Source organism: Ruditapes philippinarum, unplaced genomic scaffold (genome assembly GCF_026571515.1).
Source record: "Ruditapes philippinarum isolate M1 unplaced genomic scaffold, ASM2657151v2 ctg128_1_1_1_1, whole genome shotgun sequence".
Lineage (NCBI taxonomy): Eukaryota > Metazoa > Mollusca > Bivalvia > Venerida > Veneridae > Ruditapes > Ruditapes philippinarum.
Genome location: NW_026861563.1, coordinates 167,240 through 191,798, shown reverse-complemented (window position 1 = coordinate 191,798; position 24,559 = coordinate 167,240). Strand labels below are relative to the sequence as shown.

Below are 24,559 nucleotides of genomic sequence, written 5' to 3'. Positions count from 1 at the left end.
TGTAGAAAAATCGGTCTTGAAAAAAAAGAAGAAAAGACTCCAATTTAAGTTAAAGTAGAATGGACTCGAACATCTATGAGGGATGCTAGATTAAATGGTCTAGCTTTGATAATCATAAACAAATGTCACTTGACTATAATGATATTTTAAAGTTATGGGATTTTCCTGGAAACCTTGGTCTTTTCATAAAACTGTGAATCTGAGCTAATAGATAAATTAAATAAAATGTATTTCAAATCTTGTAAAGAACATAAATTTTCTTGTTTGTTTTCCAAAATATAAATGTAAAATTTAATAAAATGGTATAAAGATGATTAGTTTTAGAATGACAAAAAACTTGTCGGTCGTCGAACGTTAACTTTTTAAGCGAGGTGAAACGGTGCGATACGGAATAATGGCTGATTTTAGACTGTAAACACATGTCAGAGTGAATATATTTTACAAAAATGTAAGTCATTGACTATTAAAATAGCAAATTTTGTTTTTCTTTTAAGTGGGGCTCTGACCTACATGTATTTCCGCGAAATCATAGACGTTTAGGTAAAAAAGCAAAAAAGTTATTGACGGTAAATTGGCAGTAACTGATTTTGTGTCCGTGACAAAGTCATAAAAAAATTAAAACCAATATCGTGAATGTTAGTTGCTATTTCTTCTTACAACTTATGTAGATACTCATTTTTGAGCTGCATATCAAATTCTTCTGTGCTAAGATATTCATCTACGTATTGTCGTCAAAATATTTATGTGCACGACGGGTTTGGTGCGATAAGATAACTGTACGCTACAAAAGGTCCCGCTAATATAATAGCTACTTAAACTATATAATTATATATTATAATTATAATTTCTCGCTCATGACTTTCTTTCTTTCTTATATATATAATTTTTTTCCTTTTTTTCCTTGGGGGGGGGGGGGGGGGGTTGATGGTTGGGTTCCAATCATGTCTGATACTAGAACTTTTCTACGTATAAAATGGGTAAAATATTTATCATAAATGCATTTTTATCCTTCTTTACTAAAATGTTTTTACTTTTACAAAGTATTTCAGAATCCATGAACGTGATGTACGACCACCAGGAAAAGGAGAAGTAAAAAGGAAATGTCATTGGGAGTGCAATCTGTTAGAATGCGTTACAAGGTATAAGGACTGATATTGCCTTTGTAAGTTTTAGGACAAACCAAGGGCATGCTACTTAGTTAATCAAAAGAAAGAACTCGAAAGTTTTGACAATTTATTTCAAACAAACATCTCAACAATAGTGAACAAGAATACAAGGGAGATTATGTGTACAATGCAAATCCATTTTAGATAGTTTGCAGTTCGAATGTAAAATTTCGTGATTGTTCTTTAAATCAGAGACATAGATATCTATGTCTCTGTTTAAATGCTATATACATCTATGCTAATTCACTCACTATTTACACTTGATGAATATTGAAATAAATGTAAAACTCTTGTTGGGGTTTCTGTTGTTATAAATCTTTCTTATAAAATAATTATAAAATCTTAATCATGTATATGGTTTTATCTCGACTGGTGGATTTCCGGGTGTTACATAAATTTCCATGTTGAAATTTCTGTGCGTACATGACTATTATTTCAAATAATGAATTTTATTCCGGACGCATTTAACACTGCAAATTAAATACGTGTATGTAAATGGAAGTATTTTTATAAGTTGACGTATTTTTTAAGCTAAACACAGAAAATCGGAAAGTATACTGTAAATAGTTTATATTATAATAATGATCATCTTACGATCGATAGTACAAGTATATTTCGTTGTCTTACCTATATGATAGTATCCGAAATAGTCGGAAACATTAACATGCCACCACTGAACATCAATTTTCTCATGAAAACTTGATAAAAATCAAGAAAAAAAAAAGAACATGAAACAAAATACATTATCATAACAAGAATCTGTTTATAATTAAAACTACGAGTCAAGTATAAAGTTACCAAGTTACATGTTCTTACAATAAGTTTTGCATGAAAAGTTTCGAGAGAAAAAATGCCTATTTTTGCCTTATTTACAACAAATGCATATATTCACAAAGCTATATTTAATATCTGTAATATAAGTAAGTATCTGAAATATTGAGTCAGTTGCGCAACCTTTTTTGATGACGACAACGACGTTGAAGATAAATATTCGTTATTTTTTTATTTTCTATCGCAACGGACGGCGTAAACTCTTTTTATTTGGTAGAATACCACTAAATAATTAAAGTATATTAGCAATAGGTATTTTTTTTTAATTCAATTAAATTATGATCTACGGAACAATAATCAATGAAAAATAAACCATTATCTCATAAGATCATAGAATTGGTCCACCAGTTCAGTCTGTGTCACTTTAACAAAATGACAGCATCAAATGAATATTACATTAAATTCAACATAATCAAACACAAAGTCTGTAGATTTTGACATACATTTCATAATACTTAAGAAACGATTTGGTTATGATCTCCCTGTGATTATGTATGAACAAAATGAATACTATGTGCCATGTCGTATTTTCGCTCCGCAGGGCGCCAGGCGAAAACACGATAATACGAGAAAGTCATCACAAAGTAGCGACTTACTCGTATTTTCCCTCCTCGAGGCGCGTGGCAAAACACGACAAAGTGGTGACTTTGTCGTGCTGCCGTGTTTTCACCTGCCGCCCATTGGGGCGAAAATACGACATTGCACAAATCAGCTACCATAATATTTCATTTTTACGTATTGCGCCTCGCGACAAAGTATTGACTTGTCGTATTATCGAGTTTTCGCATTGCCCCCCCCCCCTCCCCTCTGGAGCGAAAGTACGACAAAATGTTGACTTTGTCGTTTTATCGTATTTTCGCCTGGCGCCCCCCTCGGAGCAAAAGTACGACATGGTTCAAATTAGCCGCCATAGAATACAATAATGGCAGAAATGAAAAAAAACTTAAATTGTGTTTTTGTTCGTCATTCCCTATGCTACTGACTAAACAAACTGAGAACAAATGGACAAACTGAACAAATTTCATCTGACCACAGACTATAGACCTTTTTACAATACGATTCCATTGTAACGAATGTTGCATTTCGCGCATGCGCATTCTGCTTAGGGCAAAACGCAATAATGATGTCTACAGTTTATCATACTTTAAGGCTTAATAGATGCGATTTCATGTGATGCCACCCAAAAAATATTAAATTTTGGATGACTTAAGGCGGTAAGTACTGAAAATGTGAATTTATTTTTAACAGATCTGCGAAAATGTGCGGGACTAATAATTCAATGGTCAAAAAGGGCACTCACATGTGCGTTTGTTTAAGGTATCATTAGACAACTTTTCCATCAGTAATTTAAATTAAAACAGGAGGGTGTTAAAGATAAAAGTTTAGTACCCCTGTATTACATAACATTACACAATTTGTATCGTACACTTCCTTTGAATAACTGGATAGGTCAGGCGGCAAGTGTCAAACAGATTGGCACGCGAACGGTTGTTCATTCAACCGGGAAGTTTAAATACCATGATATACATGTGTAGTTAATCAGTTACGCTTATCAAAATGGTAATTTATGTAACTTTTAAATATACCGATCAATGTTTATGGATTTTGAGGAGAGAAAAATTGTGTGACGCGCATTATTAGAAATAACATGTATTACGAAGAAGCGGATAAAATGTGTGTTTCCAAACAACCCATCTTAACTTCTCAAGATTTTGAAAAAAATAATTGATTATTTAAAATCTATTTTTGTGACCTTAATTTTACTGTTTGCATCACAGGCAAATCGGATAAAGAATATAATCAGGTATATTGTACCTGGGACTTATGTCCCAGATTGTACACTAAAAATGCATTATCACCTGTTCTGATATTTTTCTCAGAATGATAATTAATCTTGATTTCATGTCATAAAATTTCTTTTGTTTTTATATGAACTATTTCAACAGCAAATAAGTTGACTTTCCATTTGCTTTCAGATATATTTCCACATCTTCTTTAAAAAAATGATCTCAGTGTCAGGTCCGCGATTGTAAATTCTTAAACAAGTATCTTTTCCATGCCTTTTTATATATGGCATTCTTCGCCACAAAGCTATAAAGTCATCTTTTCTATATTTGTTAAAAGCTATTTTATATAATTTTCTACCGTTAACCTTGAACTAACTCGGAATTGTCTATGAACGTCTATTATATTTCTATGTAGGGCGATGCAGTTTTTTTGCGCATGCGCCAGAAAATTCTAATTCCGGCCGATTTTACATAGCAACGGACCGCGTCGTAAAAAGGTCTATAGGCATTTACACGGTGCAATAATAAACGATTTCTTGGGACGTATGTAGGGAATGAGGATTAAACTGACCAAATCAGTTTATTCCGAAGCCAATTCCGTGGCTGAAAACAAGCTATTTTTACAGAATACGTGATGGCTGCATTGGGTTTGCTGAGATGAGGGAGGGATATTGAAACTTACACCCACTAGCATCGGCCTTAGTAATAACAATTCATTGTTGAGATTAAAAAACACCTGAAGAAGCGGAAAGACGTGGCTGCTATGAGATGATATATCTGATAAAATGAGATACAAGACTTTCTACTGATGTTCAAGAGCACTTTCTTCTTGTTGTTGTTTTTTGTGGGTTTTGTTTATTTATTTTTTAATCATGTTTTTTCTCTCGATAATTACTTTCTAAACACTGTTATCCGATATACTTAGATAGATATTAGATATATATGTATGTCACAAGATATTTATGAAATACATACCAAATAGTAAAAAATACTTTCAGTGTTTTCTGAAGGCCGTATCGTGTAAACTCATAATGACGCCCTTGGTATATTTTATTCAGGATAATTTACGTGACATAGTATTGGTTCTTATTATAACTTCATTCGCTTTTCTCACATGATTACTTCTACGAGACTCTGTCTGTTTTGTATTATAATCAAAGAGCATTGTATTTCATAGAAACCTACATCTCATTAGATATTGAAGTGCTTAAAGCCAATACATCAAAACAAAATGATATGAAATTAGCGCAGCTTCTAAATCAATCAAATAATTTATCAAGTTTACAGAAACATGGAAATACATTAACTCTATCAACAACCATTCAACAAGGTCACATAGTGTGTCACAGATAATGGACATGACTAGCATTAGTTGTTTTTTACTTTATTTCATAACGTGCACTATTTATCTCCAATCTCCTACGCAGTGATTTCCCCTTATCAGTACAGATTACAATTCTGCCAAGGGAGGTAATCACTGTGAGGAGTTTGTTAGCGTTGTTCAATTGTATTTTACGGTCATATCTAAGCTGAAAATGGAATCAGTTATTGTCTAACATGAATGTATTAAGCATGCGCAGCATGATAAAATGTTGATAGCCAAATAAACGCATAGCATCATACTGGAATGCAGACGAGACAAGGTTATTTATTGTTATGCTGATTAAGCAGAGCAAATGCAGTTCATAACTAATTATTATGTTGTGGCAGGTAAGTTCAGCATAGTATCAACGGATCCATTGTAAAATAAAGGCATCGTCTATGTACCTTAAACAGGACACAATAAAATTGTGAGTAAGGTTATTATGTTAAGTACTTGAAATAGAAAAGGAAGAAGAAGAAAATGGCCTAAAACGGCAATATTGAAAAAAGTAGCAGTCATGATAGCATTACAGTATTAAATGTTTTTAAATATCAACAACATAATTACTTTATAACATGCTATTTCTGTACATGTATTTTGACGAAAGATATCTATATTATACCAATGCACATGCAATGAGACGTAAATAAATTATGTGAACTTTGAACTTGAACAAATAACATCTAACCCAAATGAAATTTACAATATCAATTGTTCATAAATCATAAACCATAAACAAATACCAGACATTTTACTACACAATGAAACCTTTAAACATAATTTTGTACTGTATTAGGTAATTAAATTTTAAATTCCTACGGATATTACGCAACAAAAATTATTTAATTGTTGTTAACGATATAGGTGCTACTATTCTCGATAATTCTAGATAATTGATCGATGTCGAGATAATATATGATATAAGAGACATAATTATGTCCAAGATAATAATTATTATCTTAATATATTTTAATAGTCGCTACGTGTTAAATTTCTGTAATATTTTCAACAATGGTTAATGAGATGTGATACAAGTCTGAAGTATGAAGAGAGAAAACAAATGCGGTTAATACCACAGCTTAATTATTTTACATGAAGCAAATTTTATGCAGAAAAAGTTGGCGCAATTTCCGTCACATTGATTTATTGCCTATTTAAGCACATAGTTCATCTATGCACGATTTTACATATGTCACTGGCACTTGCAATAAATAACTTAAAATTAAGTGATTCTAATATTCGTCTTACATAGCCTTTGTTTGACCTTTATAGATTTCATTACTTTTCATCTTTATTCATGTTAAAAACGTTTAAACGATTTTCATGGTAGGCCATTTTGCACAAAATGATTCCTCTGGAAAAGACGGAATGAGTGAATAATCTGAAATTTTGCACAAAAGTTATTGGAATAAAGTTACAACAAATTGTATAAAAATCTCGAGAAAAAAATTAAGTCACCTCATGTCAAAAATCTCAGTGGAGATACAAGAAACTTTATCGTATAGTAAAAATAATTGTAGTATCTTCTATTGCCAATAATGTGCGACACGATTTCAGAAAACTTTTGGAAATTTTGTTAATAGGATTGACAAAATAAACGTCACCAAGTTGATCTATTTACATGTACAGTATCAGTGTAAGACAGTATCGGGTGGAAATTGTAAAATGTTCGACTCGGGGGTTCAGTCTTACAGTAGTTTAGAGTTTGTAATATGCAAAATTATAGGAAAAACAAAATTATTTTCATGTGGTCATGTTAGAAACAGTTTCATTAGAATGTAGAAATTGGTGAAAGATATTGATTGTGAATACTTAATGAATGAACATATTGGGAATGCAAAGCCTGCAATATCCTTGATTGAGTCCAAATTGTTTGAGTTAGAAAAAGAAAAATGGAAATATATGTTATGTAGGGATCAGTCCATTAGAGGAAATTGTGGTAACAAACTCAGAACATACAGATTGTTTCAGTCAGATTTTGAAACTGAAAAATACTTTTTTAAGAATATACCCTTTCAATATAGATCTGCATATACAAAATTTAGTTGTGGTGTAGCCCCTCTTAGATTAGAGACTGGAAGATATTAAAATTTACCTTTAGATAGAAGATGCTGTTTTAACTGCAAAGGTGTTGTTGAGGATGAAAAACATGTTCTCTTTTATTGCCCTTTATATGATGAAGTCAGGGCTGTTTTAGTCTCAGCTTTAAATGATGTATCAGATGTAATGTATGATAATATGTCAGACAATGATAAACTAATTTTGACTCTTAGTAATGAAAAATTAATGTATGTTGCTGCCAAAACCTGCTATATAACATTTTAAAAGATAGGAAAACATTTTTATATTCTAGGTCATAGCCGCTAAGCAGTTTTACTAATTTTATATAAGCAGTTTTAATTTTATTTTCTTTTAACAAGTCTTATTCTAGGTATATACATGTACATATATGTATCATAGATGTTGAGTGTGTACATTTAAATTGTGAAATATACATTGTAATGCATAAGGTAATTGAACAAATTCTAGTCAATCTTTCTAAAAAAAATTTTAGACATGTGTTAACTAATACATAGACTGTTTAAGGTAATGTACATGTGTTTTATGTCAATATAAATATATAGTCTCTTACAAATCATTAATTAATTGGTCACTTATATGTAAACTGTAGATTAGATATGTAAAATGTATGTGTATATATAATGTGAATGAGACTGAAATAAAATATTCTTATCTTATCTTGTAAAACATGCCATTGATACCAAATCTTAGGTTAATTTACCTTTAATTAAAATAATTAACGACAGATAATATTATTAAACCTTTATTAGACCGTGAACGCGCGAAAATAGTTCGTAGTAAGGATGAATAATTACGCACTTCCTACAGATAAAATACCGGTGACAACCGTTTTATCATTGGCTAATGGGGGTTTATGACAATTCACGTTACGATAAAAATAGGTTAAGAAAATCCCGACAATGTGACTGATTTATAAAGCGTTATTTGTTGACTAATACGCATGTCGCAAGTGTATCAAAGAAATTGACAGAAACTTAATACTTCTTTGTTTAACGTAGAAGGTGCATGTTGTGGGGATACGTTTAGGATATTGTTTTCATCATTAATATTGGACATTAGGGAAACGGTTAAAGTTAAGAAAATTAAGAAAAAGTGACACAATTTAACGTAATGGAATTAAAATTGTTTCTGGTAAGTTTTCTTCTTTTTCTCTTTTGTAATAAATTTGTTGAAAATGATAATAATGTTATAGAAAACCATCAATTATGCTATAGAAAATGATCATTATTGTTATAGAAGAATATATTAAAACTACATATGTTATTGTATGAACTTACTGATAAGGCAGGGCATATACGTTATTAATTACAGTAATAAGTAATTATTATTCTATAATACTGATAGAAAAAACTTGACATTTTATCATATTTCTTGAAAAACAAAAATAACAACAAAAATATTTTAAAAAGTAAATAATTTTGTTCAGTTTGATTGGCGAAATATTAATTTTAGTGACATAATTTTCCATATCATACTTAATTTGTTTAAATAACAATGATGCAACATAATCTACCACAACACCAATTCTATAATACCAGTAAATAGTTAGCCTAGTGTGCCTTTAATTACAGTCTTGACTTGACTTGACAGTCTGGCCAGATTCTGTTCTGTTGTCACCTCGATCAGTTTTAGCTTAAAATCACACTGAACATCCCAAATCTCACAGCGGGATAAATTATACAAATATAAATGCAGCAGTAATAAGGGTTAGCATAAACACTAATAAATATATTATATATTTAAGCGACGGAAGTTTACGTGAAAATAATCTTTATTTACTATCAAATGGATAAAACCATATATATATTTTTTATCGAAATGTAAACAATCGTTATGTATACTTGTTGTGCTTTCACGTAAAAATACTCCTTAAAATTTCAAGAATTTACATAAATTTAAATGGCTGTCAGATTTTTTGTAGTATTTGTCACGAAACCAGTAGGCGAACATGAACTTTATGATTCTTAACAAATAAATAATGGTGTATTTTTTTGCACATTAATTATCCTCTTTCGTATCTTGTATGTTGACGGTTTACTTTTCAGGTCATGGCACTAATTAGTGTCCACGTAAATGCTCAGTTACAAACAGAAAATACAACAATGGCAGGGTTTAATACAACAGATACATTTCAACAAAGTACCATAACAGAAAACCCGACTATGTCAAACGTAACAGAAAACCAGACTAAGTCGAACGAAATAGACCAGACAACAGGGGCTTCATTTAATACTGGTACAGATCAGACTACTCAGCAGTCAATTGTTGCTGTAGAGGGAACAACTGAAGAATCTACATCTGTAAAATATACTTCTACAACAAAGCAAACTTCAGAGGGGGCGTTTGATGTTACAACTTCAACACATGTAGAAAGGAGTACTATATCTGGTAAAGAAGTTGATTCAAAAACAGAATTATCAACAGAAAATACGATGTCTGGGAAAACAGAAATAAGCACCATTACAACTGGTGAACAACAACAAGAAGTTACTACTACTTTATCAACAACTGAGACAACAACAAAGACAACTGATAAATCTACCTCTGTTATGCCGGAGGAAAAGGCTACAACCATGGTTAATGAAAAAGATCATGGCATAATGAGCACCGACTCAGTAGAGAAAACATCAACGGAAAATTCTCCGGAACAATTTTTCAATTGGTTGGACAACATCAAACAGAAGAACCATACTGATACAAACGTGACAGAAAAGGAAGAAAACACTAACAACGACAGAACAAATAACTTGAAGAATTCAATACATGACCATCACCATAACGAGATTAATCCGGAAAAAATGTCACCAAAGGAATTTTTTGAATGGTTAGATAGTATTCACCCAGATTCTAATTCAACCACAGTTAAAAATATAATTGATACAAGCATTATATCAACAGGAAAACTAATTATTGTCATAAGTACAATATGTGGTACTTTTGTATTGTTTGTGGCAATCTTAATAGCTATATCATGTTGTAGAAGGAAAAGAAACTTGAGAAATGACTCAGAAAAAAGCGATTTTTCTATGAATTCAGTCATTTCAGTTCCAGAGAAACGAAACTCTCAAAGTTCTGACATATTTACGCCTGACAAAAATGGATTTAATAACGTATTCATGGGAATCCCAGCTAATAATGATGTGTGGAAAAAATTAGAACAACTTTCCCCTACCGCTTCCGCAGTAATGCCGGAAAGTACTAAAATGTAAATATAAAACGATTTATCGAATTTATTCACATGTTTATTGATTATGTGATTCAGGTTGTTTGTAAAACCCCTCGATAGAGGAAGTGATTTAAATCCGGTTTCGTAACTTATTTTCCGACAATTTGTCAATCCTTTATTACGATTTTGCCTACGTTCGTTATTATTCGCAAAATGTGTTTACGTGTGTTTAACGTTAAAACTACCCTCCTGTTGATGAAAAAGTTTCCGAAACTGATAACTATATATTTAATGACGCATTAAGTTTGTTACTATTTTTAGTTTTATATATAAGCTGATTGACTCTTGATTGTTTACATGTTGCTATTTTTTTTTGTTTTTATTTTTTTCTTCTTCAATGTTTAATTTTTCACTTTTTTTAAATTTCATTTTATGTAGGTAAATCATCATTGATCATTTTGTTTGGGAATTACTCTAAATAATTTTATTTCGCCATCATTATAAACTTGTGTTATATTTTGTTCTTGTTGTGTCAAAATACAGACTCGTGATATTACTGTTATTATTATATCATCAGGATAGACGCATTTACCAAAACATTTATTATAATTATTATATTTTTTTCCTCATTGTTCAAATGTATTGTTTACATATTAGAACTGAATTCCCATGATCTCATTTTCACAGATATGTGTTACATATATTTTACAGAGGTCTAGTCGAGTTTAGAAACACTGTTTATGAATTTATCATCATTAATTAGGTGCTATTTTTAAAATATGACTCTGATTTTTAAAAATATATATGAAACATCGTATATATATTTAGAAGGGAGTGGGGGAGGAGTGAATACGGGTTTTCATTGTAGGTTTAAAATCAAAATGTATAACTATGATAAAAAATAGATTCATTGTAGGTCATAGTTATTCTTGTCATTTAGAATTAGAACAATTAAACCATATCACGCACATATGAAGATATTTTTTCGTCAAACAAACGCACATCAATGACAGTTTTGCGTATTAAAACAGTTACATAATTAATTGTACCTTTTTTCTGGTAAACGACATGTAATGAATGCAGAAATAATGAGTTATTTTCTTAGTTCCCTATAACACCAGTAAATTCAAATTTCCTATACAGAAAAATCGATGATTATAGATGATACATTCTGTATTTTAAGTATTATTTTCTTACTGTTCCCATCTTATTAGAGAATTATGCTTATATCAATTAGTTTCATCGCAAACTTTTTTGTCCGTAGAAGAAAAAAACAATGTTGCGAAATTCTTGGCATGTTTCTTTTGATTTAACTAACTGAAGCACGAGGTTTAAGTAAAGTAGTTTTAACTATTTTGATCATTGATATCTTTACATTCACCTTCAACAAAGGTTTGCGACTCATTAATCACCTAATTGCTATTTTTTCCCATTTATCGGTGTTTCTGTTGTTTTTTTTATTCATTTTTCCCTTTTAAATGAACGTCATGGTTTTTAATGTAAGCTTTAAAGTTGACGAGAAACAGTCATTAATGTCCATCCACGCCACAAAAGTTCACATTGTAAAGAAAGATAGAACGACAAAAACATGTTTATACGTAAATATACTCGTTAACGCATATCCTAATGTTCCGCTTACCTGTCCGCTAATTGATTACACGTCTACGTTATTTAATTGCGTATCTATTCGTGAGTAAGACGTTTTCAATAAATCAAATTGCAGGTATTCATATGTTTATATGCAGCCGAGATATTGTCATACATCGAATATTGATATTTTTATAATTCACAGTCATCAGTTTATCACCTTTTTATATGACTTTTGCTATTTTTACCAATTGTTTATACACATTATATGAATGAGATCGTTTCAGGTTGTCAATAAATTATTACCAAGTGATTACTTACTAATTGTCGTTTATTTGTTATTGATTATATTCTAAGAAGAGTGTCTGCTGACTCCGGGGCATAACAAGGCAATAATTTGTAAATACAAACACAGTGGGCAGAAAACAAAACAAAATGTGGACAGAGTTACCTATTTTGTTTATCAGCTTTAATGAGAACGGCCTAATTCTTGTAAGATCTAAAATGCAATAATCGAATGGTTCAATCTGATTAAAATCAGCTCTAAATAATGCTTCGCTTTTAGATCTGACCGTAACCAAATACGAAGTCATTTATGATGACAGCGAATCATCGGCGAGCTTTCATAATGTTGAAAGCGAAATGGTTTCTAATTTTAATCCTGGGAAAACCAATACTGCTCGAGTAGGTAATTTTAACGATATGGCGTTCAGGTAAACTGGCATAACAATCTTGCCCATTAAAAATTGACTCTATTATTTCAATTTAGTTTGTTAAAAATTACTTAAATTTTTTTTCTAACAAATATCAATAATTTCTTCAAATTCCACAGATAACGGTATTTTGATATTTCTTCTAATGCCTATGTAAAAACCGGTTTGATTGCATGGCTAAAAATAGCTTTCTCGGGAAATCCGAATTATAATGAAGGCGGAACATATACGGTCGTCATCAGATCTACCTAAAAGAAATAAGTAGATCTGAACTTTAGTCAGATCGCGAAAGGGCAGAATTTAATTGACATCCAAAATAGAAACATCAGTATATGCATGAGCTAATCGGTAAAGCTAATTCCCTTGACATTTGAACATTTTATTAGGTTGGAGTTATCATAAATAACATTGTTGCAATCCATTGATTTCAAACCATTCTTTTTCAAATAAGTTAAATATTGCTTGAAACATTTTTTCGTTGGACGTTTCATAATGTTGTGACTAATAAATGTTAACTGTATAGTCACAGGTACAGTCTCAGTAATATGTATGATAAGTAAAACATATGTAACTTATCATTCTGATTGAAAACTTAAAACTTAAGAAAACACTATACAGTAGGGGCCTATGTATCTTAAAAGTATAACAATTTCTCTTCTTAATTCAATCTAAGTCCACCATTGCACATGTTGAAAATCCTTCAAAATTGATATAACACTGAGCGTATAACAATTATTTAGAAGTGGAAAGATCCCTCAAGAGCAATGAAAATAAAGAATAAAGCGAAAATTCGTTTTTGATTGAGTCTACGCATGAGTGATAATAATGCGCAACATCTCTCACGTCCCTCCCCCCTCCAGCACCGGCTTTAGGAGTATTCAAACTTCAACACAATATAGCATTGCAGCCAATGATCCCGAAGAAATAAAACACCACAGAGATGACGTATATGCAAATTATTTACAGCTACCACACAATATTTGACGCCTGTTGATGCGAGTATAACATCTCTCACGCCCACTATTCCGAGATTAATTAGTATTCGTAAAGATGAAAAAATATAACAACAGTGAAGAATTGTACGAGGTAACTTTTTACACCTGCCTATAGAACTTGGCTCCTGCACTTTAAAGAATTACAATTCCGCAAAGTATACATGCAGGTATTTCATTGGTGCAACATTAAAATATAAACAAAGATATATTTTAACAATATATCTATCTTTTCTTACCATGAAGGTCCATAAAGAAAGTAAACATATTATTCTGACGACTCGACATTTAAACATGATGATTTTTAAGGTTAAAAGATCCGGAGATATGTTCATACAATGATCATGAAACATTTTATATTGTTCAGGCTATGTGCCAAATCACGAAAGCAGTGTACAGTCCCCGCTCTAGAAAGCAAAAAAAAAAAACCTAAAAAAAAAAAAAAAAAAAAAAAAAAAAAATATTTTTGGAAAAGGGCAAATGACAAATTTTAAAATAAGGTATTATATACGAACATGTCAAAATAATTAAGACAGCAATATGAAAGCTACATGTATTTAAACGCGCCATAAGTATTTTTAAATGTTGTACTATCGACTATACATGTACTTAACCTATGCAATAAAATTTCTATCGGTTGCAGGGAAACATTAAAGGTTTGAACCTAAGAACATTAAAGTATTTATTTTTTAAAAGCTATTAATTACCTTTTAGTGTCCTGATACAGTTTCCAAAAATAGTTAGTTATAGTGAACTGGTATTTTTATGGAAGTCAATATACTACTTTTACATTTCGCTACCCCTCTCAGAAATGTTTTCACATTCAACGTGGTAAACATTTCACATGTTCTTATTCTATTATTACAATATAATAACACACTTCCTTGCCCATGCCGAAGAAAGAAAAATGTATTTATTTCTTAGGAATAATGCACTTTAAAAGATACTACTACAGACAAACAACATAATTTTAAGGTAACATTGTAAACGAAACTGTTATTCAAGAATCCAAACACTATTCATTATGTGCAAAATAATTCTGCCAGTCAAACAGAAATAATTTAAATCATGTGTCAAACATAAATAATTTGTTTTACGTTGATTTTTGAAATATTTGCAAGTTTGAAAATATAATCAAGCTGTCTATGTATAAACATGTCCTTTGCCCAATGCAACGATATATGCACGAAAATTGGGGAAAGGCTCGACAAGCAGGGATTGTTTTCACAAAGAAAATAACATAATCAGGAATAAGGAGTCCCAATTTTGTTTTAAGTACTTACATTATGAAGCAAAACACTTTGATGTTTTGTGTTGTAGGTCTGGGTTACCCTCGCCACCTAAAATTACCATGGGCAACTAAAAGATAAATCAATGGAATGTTTACTTATAAAATTATGTTTTCATTTCTCTCTAGGCATCTTCCCTTTCTACATTTTTTACTCACAACATCCGTGGCCCTCTATTGTTTAATATATTCATAAATCATGATATATATTTTTGTAAATAAATGCACTTATCGCAGAGGACAACATTTATCTTTTCATACTGAAAATTTTGAAGTACTGACTTGTACTCTAGATCAGGAAAACAATTTCCCTTTAAAATTGGTCTCAATGTGATGAAATGCAAACCCAAAAGAGTTTTTAGCCTTTGCAGTTTGGAAAAAACGTTCAACGTTCATAAAATCAATATTTGTAAAAACTTGGCAGCAAACAGATGAATATCATCAAAAGTATACACGTAGGTCTTAACTTAAATCAAATGAACAGGTTAACATTCTTTCACATTTTTAAACTTTAACTATTTTGTCCAATGCCTTGGCATTTTTGCTCAGAATACAGTGCAAGAAATATAGTAAAAAAAATCACGAATAGGCTCTTAGATTTGTCTACAATGATTTTGTTTCTACATATGAGGTTTTACTTAAAAGTTAATATGTCAATATTAAAAATGAGGAGAATGATGACTATGGCAATTGAAACGTTTAAGATCCTTCATGATATGTCCCCTGTGGTTTTATCTTATTATTAACAAGAGCAATCAGTGATCACATGTGTCGCCTCATGATGGCCAATTTCATGTTGGGACAAGTTTTGTGACAGACGGACAGACAGATGGACAGTGCACAACTTGACTTGGTACTGATCATTCCTGTAAAGTATGGATAAAATTGCACCAGTAGTTTATGAGTAGTAGTCCGGACAGGCTTTTGTGTATCTGGCAACACATAGAAAAAAACACCTTTTTATCAAAGGGCCATAACTCGGCCAAAAATCATTCAACCAAAAAACCCGTGCAATATGCGCAAGGACTTGAGCTACAGATTAACCCTGGAAAGTTTCATTGAAATTGCATTAGTGGTATAAGAGAAGTAGTCCGGACAAACTTTAAAAATAAAAACTATTAAAGGGCCATAACTCTGACAAAAATCATTGGACCGGAAAATGCTGACAATATGCACAACTAGACTTGGTACTGATCATTCCTGTAAAGTTTGGATGAAATTGCACAAGTAGTTTATGAGGAGTAGTCTGGACAAGTTTTGTGAGGGACGGAAAGACGGACGGACAGATGGACAGACGGACAGACAGACGACGGAGAAGTGATCCCTATATGTCGCCACTACTCCGTAGATGCGACACAAAAAAGCATCTGTTATAGCTTTTAAGTATTCAATTTTTTTGCATTTCCCTCAAGTTAGAACTGCCACTACTGGAAATAAAAACTCTTTATGGTATGCTGCACCTGTTTTATGAGTAAGTGCTCAAATTTTGACCAATTTAATATGCTAGTTCATCTTGGAATGGAAAAGAATGTAAATTGAATGCATAGCTTGCGGTTCGATCGTTCGTTCGTTTAGCATTATTTTACCATAATAAAATAATGGTGCTTGTTATATAATATTGTGTCATTTTAACCAATATTTTGCAGCTGTTTTTACCATTGTTGATTTTACTGATCAGCGTCGACATATCAGAGCTGTATCCTATAATGTACTTGTATAAAATCCAAAACAACATTCTCTTTGTTGACCACCAACATCTTACTCAGACAAAAAATCTGAGCAATATCATCAAATGTCGTTCTTTACTAGGAGCATACGTCTTTGGAATAGCCTTCCTCTAACTATTTAGTCTAACCCCAGTTTGAAACATCTTTACTGAGAGGCTTGATCCATTTTACAAATTCCAATTTGCACACATATGTGTTTTAAATTAATAGTCTTGTAGATCTTTTACTCTTTTATCTTTTTAAAATTGCATATAAATAATGTCTGTTATTAACAGTTCCCTGACAACGCGCCTGCTAGCTGGGACTAAAAATGTAAAAAGTGTATCTTTCTGTCCCAGCTGCTAGGCATAATCAGATTGCTAAACAATATCATGTGGACGTTTATGTCGACGTAACTCAGTCGGCAGTTACTTGTATTATAGGTGGGGTAATATATCGACTGACACAGATACAACAAATGCAAATATCTGAAATATCCAAGATATTTATTAAAGAATATATTTACACAATATAAATATAATTATACAACTATAACATGAAATGGTCAAATATGAAGTGCCATTAACAATTATAACATAAGGTTGAGTGTGTGATACAGGTATGTAATAGCTACATGTACAATTAGGTAAGTATTCCAGGTAAGTATTGTAAGTAAACATCTCTATAACTTATCAAAAACCTCTATAAATTATATACCAATAATTAAAGACATTCTGTAATAATTTAATCATTTAAATTATAACACTCAAAGATTACTACAGTAACCTGAAATATCCAAGATATTTATTAAAGAATATATTTACACAATATAAATATAATTATACAACTATAACATGAAATGGTCAAATATGAAGTGCAATGGAGCATCACACAACATACCTGAACATAGCATATTAAGTTTACGGGTGACAGGTTAGTAACAATGAGAGATAGGAATAATAGAAATATAGAGAGATATAACAGTATAGGATCAGGGGTCAAATAACATGTAACGCATTTGGATACAGTTAATATATTTTATTTGAAATGATTAACAAAATATAAGGCAGTGTACATTTAACATAAATTCTTATCCTACGACATTTACTGTACAGTAAATGTTTATGTTGTCGTTTGTTCTCAACCTTCCCGATTTGAAATAAAACTTATCTTATCGTAAACTGTCATTGTGTCAAGTGCCGTGTGGCAACTATAAAAAATACATATTTATTTATTAAAAATTAATAGTCGCAGAATATATTTTAGCGGTGTCACACCTGAACAACCCTCTCCAGTGTACGTAGGGATAGATATTATCTCAAGAGTGATTTCCCTTTAAAGCTCTTTAATAATAATAATTTCCACCCCCAGATTTATTTATGTTTTGAATTGTTTCAACAATATGTCAATAGGATATTAACTATGTCTTTGATTGACACTCTACTCAGAGATCTTCTTTTTATACCTAGTCATCATCAAAGGAACATTTCAAAATCGAGAGCTATATGTTTGGTAAGTTTGCACCTATCCATCACTCAAATTATCAGAGCTACAAATATCCTACAGGACAGGCTATGTTACTGTTTTATTTTATGCCCGCGATGGTGAAAACGGGATGCTTTGATAGCATTAATTAATATGAAACTTTGAAAGTAGGCAAACCCAGTGAATTGTTAAGACAAATTAATTAAATTTGCCCCATTCTTTAATTTCCCTGTAATAATTGTACTGAAAATACAAATTGACCTATACAATGTTGAATTTTGAAATGTCCAAGATATCAATAGTATAAATTGTAATCATACTAATATGAAATTAGGCAAAGCCTATAAACGGGGAAGTCGGTAAAAAATCCTTTCATTTTTCCGTTTTAAAGGTGTCATTCGGTATTATATGTACCCACTTCCGTTTTCAGTCGGAACACTGGAAGATTATTATTAATCAGAAAAGTTGAGATTTGTTTCGTTATCGGAATACACCGCCTTTTATCATTGAGTTACATTGTAAATGGCGGCGCCTAACTAGAACTGACACTGAAATTTTCATTGATAGGTATAGAATTCTATATATTTTTTAATTGTTTTTTATTTGAATTTTCTTTTAAATATACACATGTATTTTATAGCCGGGCCGCGGGCCCGGACTTTGACTTCCCCGTATGATGGTGAAAATGCAATTTATTATTGTGCTTTCCTCATTATACAATTGCACTTCTCTTCTTCTTCCAATATAGTACAGACCCCATCCAACATTTATTCATACTTCATCATTGTTTTATTGATATTTAACCATCATACCATCATAGCAAAGTTTTAGTAAAGGTTGGGCAACACAGTGCTGGGAATCAGGAGTCATCAGTCATCAGTTTTTGGCCATGGGAACCAAGTACAAAGAAATGTTTTGTGAACAGCAATGGCCATAGGGTGAATTGAGTTCCAAGTGATCCTAGTTAATGATAAATGCAACAGATCTAGCATTATTTTAAAGCTGATTATGCATTACCTATGCTAAAAGTTTGCTCCCTTTTTTGCAAGGGTGGACCGTTGCCCCTCATATCTTTGAAAGAAGCATACATTTGTTTCCCCCCCCCCCCCGCCAAAAAAAGAAGAAAATTTGAAGGGCAGACATTTGCCCCCCTGTTTTAAAGATGTTTAAAATATTTAATTGTGTATTACAGAAATTCATCGCCAAAATTTCATAATGCTTAAATACACAAAAACACTTGCGCAAATTTGTTTGTAAAAACAAAATAGCATCCATAAATGAATAGAATATAATGTTTCCATTGTCAATTTTATCATACATAAAATTTACACACAAGATGACCTTGAACAGGTGACAAGTGGCTCTTCAAAAAATTCTGTCAATGTTTGATGTTTACACACATGCAGACCCTTCTGTTTAATCCAATTAATTGACTTCCACTAATTTTTTTATAGGTCAGAAGAACAAAAAAATCTCTTCTTTTGTTCAAGAAACAATTACACTTAACAGTATTATGTTTAATTATTGCTCAAGAGAAAAAAATGTTGGATAATAACATATGACAATACTTTTACTTATTTAATGTTTTGTTCCATGAATTGGGAATTTTCTCCTTTAAATTGGGAATAAACATACTTTTTGGCTTTGGGAATATGACCCAATAATGTTGTGCTAAAAAAACAAGTCCCTTGGTCAATGTCAAGGTCACATGCAGAGGTCCAAGGTCTATTATAAAAATGATTGATTATTTAGTCATCATGAGATTGTAATGTTTTTTTCACTATTATAACACTGATTTTTGATGGGCATATTTTGTGACAAATTGACATTCTTTTTCAGTGTGATTTACAATGTCTGTGTCATTTCTAATATAAAAACAAATTATCAATATTTTTTCTGTTCAACAGGTACATAATGATTGGATACAGTCTGTTAGACAGAAGAATTTACATGATATAAAATGGACTAGAGACATTGGGAGAGATGATGCCGCTCTTCTTCTTGCTCCCTCACACCAGAAATTACCTAGAAACTGGAACAGAGTTTGTATCAAAGTCATAAAGAAATCAGATGCTCATTGTAAAAGGTTTGCTATAAACAGATTAAAAATAATTATATAGAACAGGATATGAAAATAGTTAACGCTACGAAAACAATTTGATTTGTACTTCAGTAATATGAAATTTTAGATAATGCTGTCTGTTAAATTATTAAAAATGATTATTAATAATGATGCTGGAAGTCTAGGTGTCATATTAAAGCATATGAGGCTATATTGAACTGTCTGTAGTCAAGAAACTATTGTTTGAATAACTTTATGAAAATTGTACCAATACTAAAAGAATTATGCTGTAAAATCATTGTTGAATCATTTAAAAAATCATTGTCGGAACCCACAGGCATTGATTTTGCTGAACTACATCATCACAAAGAGTATACATAATGATTATGCACAAGTTGCAGAGAATGTATGAACAAGATACTGTTTGTAAAAGAGATATGTGAGAATATGTGAACAAAGTGATTGTTCATTTTCCAAAAGTAATTTGCCAGTAAAACATGTTACTATATTAGGAATACATTTAATTTCATAACCCGTATTGCATAATGACATGCTTTTTCTTTGTGAATATATCTTAAAGAAATAAAGCTATGGTAATTTTGAACTGATGACTTTCATCATTGTCTAGGTTATTTAATGGACCATTCTATAATGCCACACCCGTATCTACATGCATGGAGCATCTTGTACAGAATGCAAGGGAAAATTTCCGCAATCTGTGGACGTCAGCACATGTTACATACAGTAATGAAGATGTGGACATGTTGCATAGAGCTGAAGATCAGGTACCTGTGATAATATAGTCTGATACTTAATCATTATATAACTGCAAAACTTAAATATGTTTTTCTCTATGATTTAATGATAAACTAAGACAAACGTAGGAGGCAAACCCGACAACACTTTGTCAACATACATTGTACCATACATATGATATAAATTAAAGATGAATATTTAAAGATGTTCTGTTTTAAATATAGAGATAATAGGTACCTCAATTAGCTGTTGTGTGTGTTTCTGATATCTTGTATTGCTGATTCAGTGATATAATTTCATAAATAGTTACGAGTATAATAATATTTATATTATATATCAAGTTCTCAGACAATATCTATGAGTAAATGAATGTTAACCTATGATGTTTCACTTAAATACTTAAATAAATGCTTGACATGTTCTTTTATCATTAATGATTCTTTTTAAGTTGTGTACAGTCGACTCTCGTTATCTCGAAGTCATCGGGACCGTCGAAAAAATATCGAGATAACGAAATGTCGAGATAAACATATTAGGGTTTTATTAACATATTAACAGGTTTTTACAAAAGACATATGCATACCTTATGTCAAATAAACTATGATATCTCCATGTCTTGTTTTCATAGGCCTTGTCAATATTTAATCAAGTAACATAAGCGGATGTTTACCAGCGGAAATACGGGTTTCTGTGATAAAAACACATAGTGAGGTTTACTCAGTAATACACCAATATAGTGAAAACATTGTTTTCAGGGTGGTTGATCCGGATATCCTCCCGGGTTATTTATCGGGTCTTTCTCGATGTTGTTCGACCGCTGATTGATTTGGTGGTGATTGTGAAACAATATTCCAACGATAGCGTTTCTATATTTTCACTATATCATTTACATTTAAGTCATAATGAATTGATACAGTGTTCGAATATTTATAAAGAACGTACAATTCACTCATTTTGGACATTAGTCAATCAACACGCTAAATAGATTAACTTTTATGAAAACAGCTAAACATGTTACAAATATAATCATCATTATGACTCGCGCTATTGAGCAATTATCGTCTAGTTTGTGTTTTTCACACATCTGAAGGGAACAGACAAAGGAAAACTATGAGTCGAGATAAACAAAGGATAATAGTGTGAAAATAACTGTTGGGGCTGAAATTGTACATCGAGATACTGAAAATATCGAAATAAAAATATTGAGATAAACAAATATTTCCAATATAGATAAAGAAGGAAGAAAATCGGGACTTTCAAAACTTCATCGAGATAACGAAATATCGAGAAAAGCGATGTCGAGATAATGATAGTTGACTGTATTAAATATATGTCAAGTAATATGAATTATGATTTATCTTGTCTTTGAAAGTTTAAACTTTGTCTTTGAAGTATTATTATTTTACTTGCAGTTTTCCAATGTTGTGCAGACATACTTACAGAGGATGAATCCCAATATATACATAACCATTCCAGACAATAGAGAAGATCATGTCTTTTCTAAGCAGTTGTCTTGTCTCCATGGTAACAATACCATTCCAATACTAGCTGTGATAGAGACTGTGTCAGTGTTTTTTGTTGTTCAGCCATACATACCATGTTGTTTGAGAGACATTGTGTGTTACAGTCCAGCTATATTTGACACATCACATGCCAAATCATTATTTGTGTTGTACCAGATTCTACAGGCCATGACTGATTACCACAAGTTAGGACTGAGAGCTGGTGTATTAAACCTACAGAATATTCGGGTAGATGATAAACTCTGGGTTCATTGTACCAGTGTCCAGCTGTCGCATTTAATGAACGATACAGTGCGCAATAACATATCTACAAGTAACTCATCAACTTCAGTATTAAACATTGAAGACAACGAGAAACCGTGCACTAGAACACTTACAGATTCTAACTCTAGCCCATTTAAAAGCATATCTGAATGTTCTATTGAGGATAGTTTTAGGCAAACAAGGAGCATTTCAAGATTGAGTGATTGTGAGAATTATCTTGACGATGCTAGTGATGTAATGAATCAGTTCCAATTCCTTGATATACCGCTGGAGAGCTTAGCTAAACTGACAGAAGATTGGGTCCATCATAGGATAAATAACTTTAAATACCTCATGTACCTAAACCATCTAGCCGGTAGAAGACTCGGGGATCCTAACCATCATCCCGTACTTCCTTGGGTCATGGACTTTACAAGCTCTCACTCAGGGTTACGCAATCTTTCTATGTCCAAATTTAGAATCAATAAAGGTGATAGCCAGTTAGATTTTACATTTGAAGCTATGGCTGAATTAGGGGATGACGGTGAACATATTCCACATCATGTGTCGGACGTTTTGTCTGATATTACATACTATGTATATAAATCACGTAAAACACCAAAACATCTACTATGTTCATATGTTAGAACTAAATGGGTGCCAAATGAATATCCACAAAACATTGAAAGATTATATCAGTGGACACCAGATGAATGTATCCCAGAATTCTTCACTGATCCCACCATCTTCTCCTCCATCCATGAAGATCTTCCTGACCTTGAACTTCCAAATTGGTGTACGTCTGCTCCAGAATTTGTAGAAAAACACATGGCAATGTTAGAGAGTGAACAGGTTTCTATCAACTTAAACAACTGGATAGATCTTACATTTGGGTATAAAGTAAGTATTGGTTTCAGTTTCTATTTTTTAAGTAATGTTAATGAGCTTTTTTAACATTAAAAGCTGGACAGATATATATAAACTTAACATAACAAAAAAAAGATGAACTAAAATAAACAGAAATCATGTGATTTTTCATTAAAACATTTATGTAACTTTTAGATGTATTTTACTTATAATGACAATATAGATATAACACTTATTGTTTTTATGAATAATATACCTTTTTATTATTATGGTACTATTTTTCAGCTAAGTGGATCATCAGCGGTGAAGTCTAAGAATGTGTACCTGCAGCTTGTTGATCAGCATAATAACCTGACAAACCATGGAGTCGTACAACTGTTCTCCCATCCCCACCCTCACAGACTTTCATCTGACAAAACTCTTTCCCTCTTACCTGTCAGGGTTAAACAAACAGAGGTATGGTTTAGAAAATTTATTTTTCATCATAATCATCCAAACTCATTAAAGCAAAAATCTTATATTGTTCTTCATTTTTTCATGTCAATTTTGAATTTGCATCATATATGAGGTGGCCTTTTGAATTTGAAACCATCATTTTGATAGTTTCATTTATTTTAAAACAAGACTTTTTATATAAGTAACCACAATTATGTACAATTTGACCATTACAAAATATTAATAAATTTAAATTGTATGTTAAATAAATTATACAATGTATACTAGTTTATGATTACAAATTATTGTTGTGCATACACCAATTTACATCTTACATCTGCCTGTTTAAATTGTAGTTTTCAGTATTTGTAAAAAATACTATATTGTATATCAATTTTCTATCTGTTTAGCTGATGCCAGGTGGACAAACAAGTGAAAGGCAAGTAATGTTTACAGTTGCTATATTTGTGTTAATTAAGTTTGCAGCTGCTGTAATGATCTTGGTTA

At 31.5% G+C, this 24,559-nt stretch overlaps 2 protein-coding genes across 2 annotated transcripts in view; both read left to right on the top strand.

Annotated features, from left to right (window-relative positions):
* The first annotated feature begins 8,131 nt into the window (after positions 1-8,131).
* On the top strand, positions 8,132-12,306 carry LOC132716136 (uncharacterized). Its single transcript, XM_060699318.1, has 2 exons — positions 8,132-8,360; positions 9,275-12,306. Exons 1-2 carry the CDS (start codon positions 8,340-8,342, stop codon positions 10,436-10,438), a joined length of 1,185 nt encoding a protein of 394 aa, XP_060555301.1. The 5' UTR covers positions 8,132-8,339; the 3' UTR covers positions 10,439-12,306.
* Positions 12,307-18,015: 5,709 nt separating this feature from the next.
* Positions 18,016-24,559, top strand: part of LOC132716168 (WD repeat-containing protein 81-like) — a 7,796-nt gene continuing 1,252 nt past the window's right edge. Inside the window, exons 1-6 of the mRNA XM_060699376.1 lie at positions 18,016-18,193; positions 20,074-20,252; positions 20,857-21,013; positions 22,397-23,650; positions 23,903-24,073; positions 24,463-24,491. Coding sequence (XP_060555359.1) covers positions 18,104-18,193; positions 20,074-20,252; positions 20,857-21,013; positions 22,397-23,650; positions 23,903-24,073; positions 24,463-24,491 — 1,880 coding nt within the window. The 5' untranslated portion in view covers positions 18,016-18,103. The remainder of the gene's footprint in view (positions 18,194-20,073; positions 20,253-20,856; positions 21,014-22,396; positions 23,651-23,902; positions 24,074-24,462; positions 24,492-24,559) is intronic.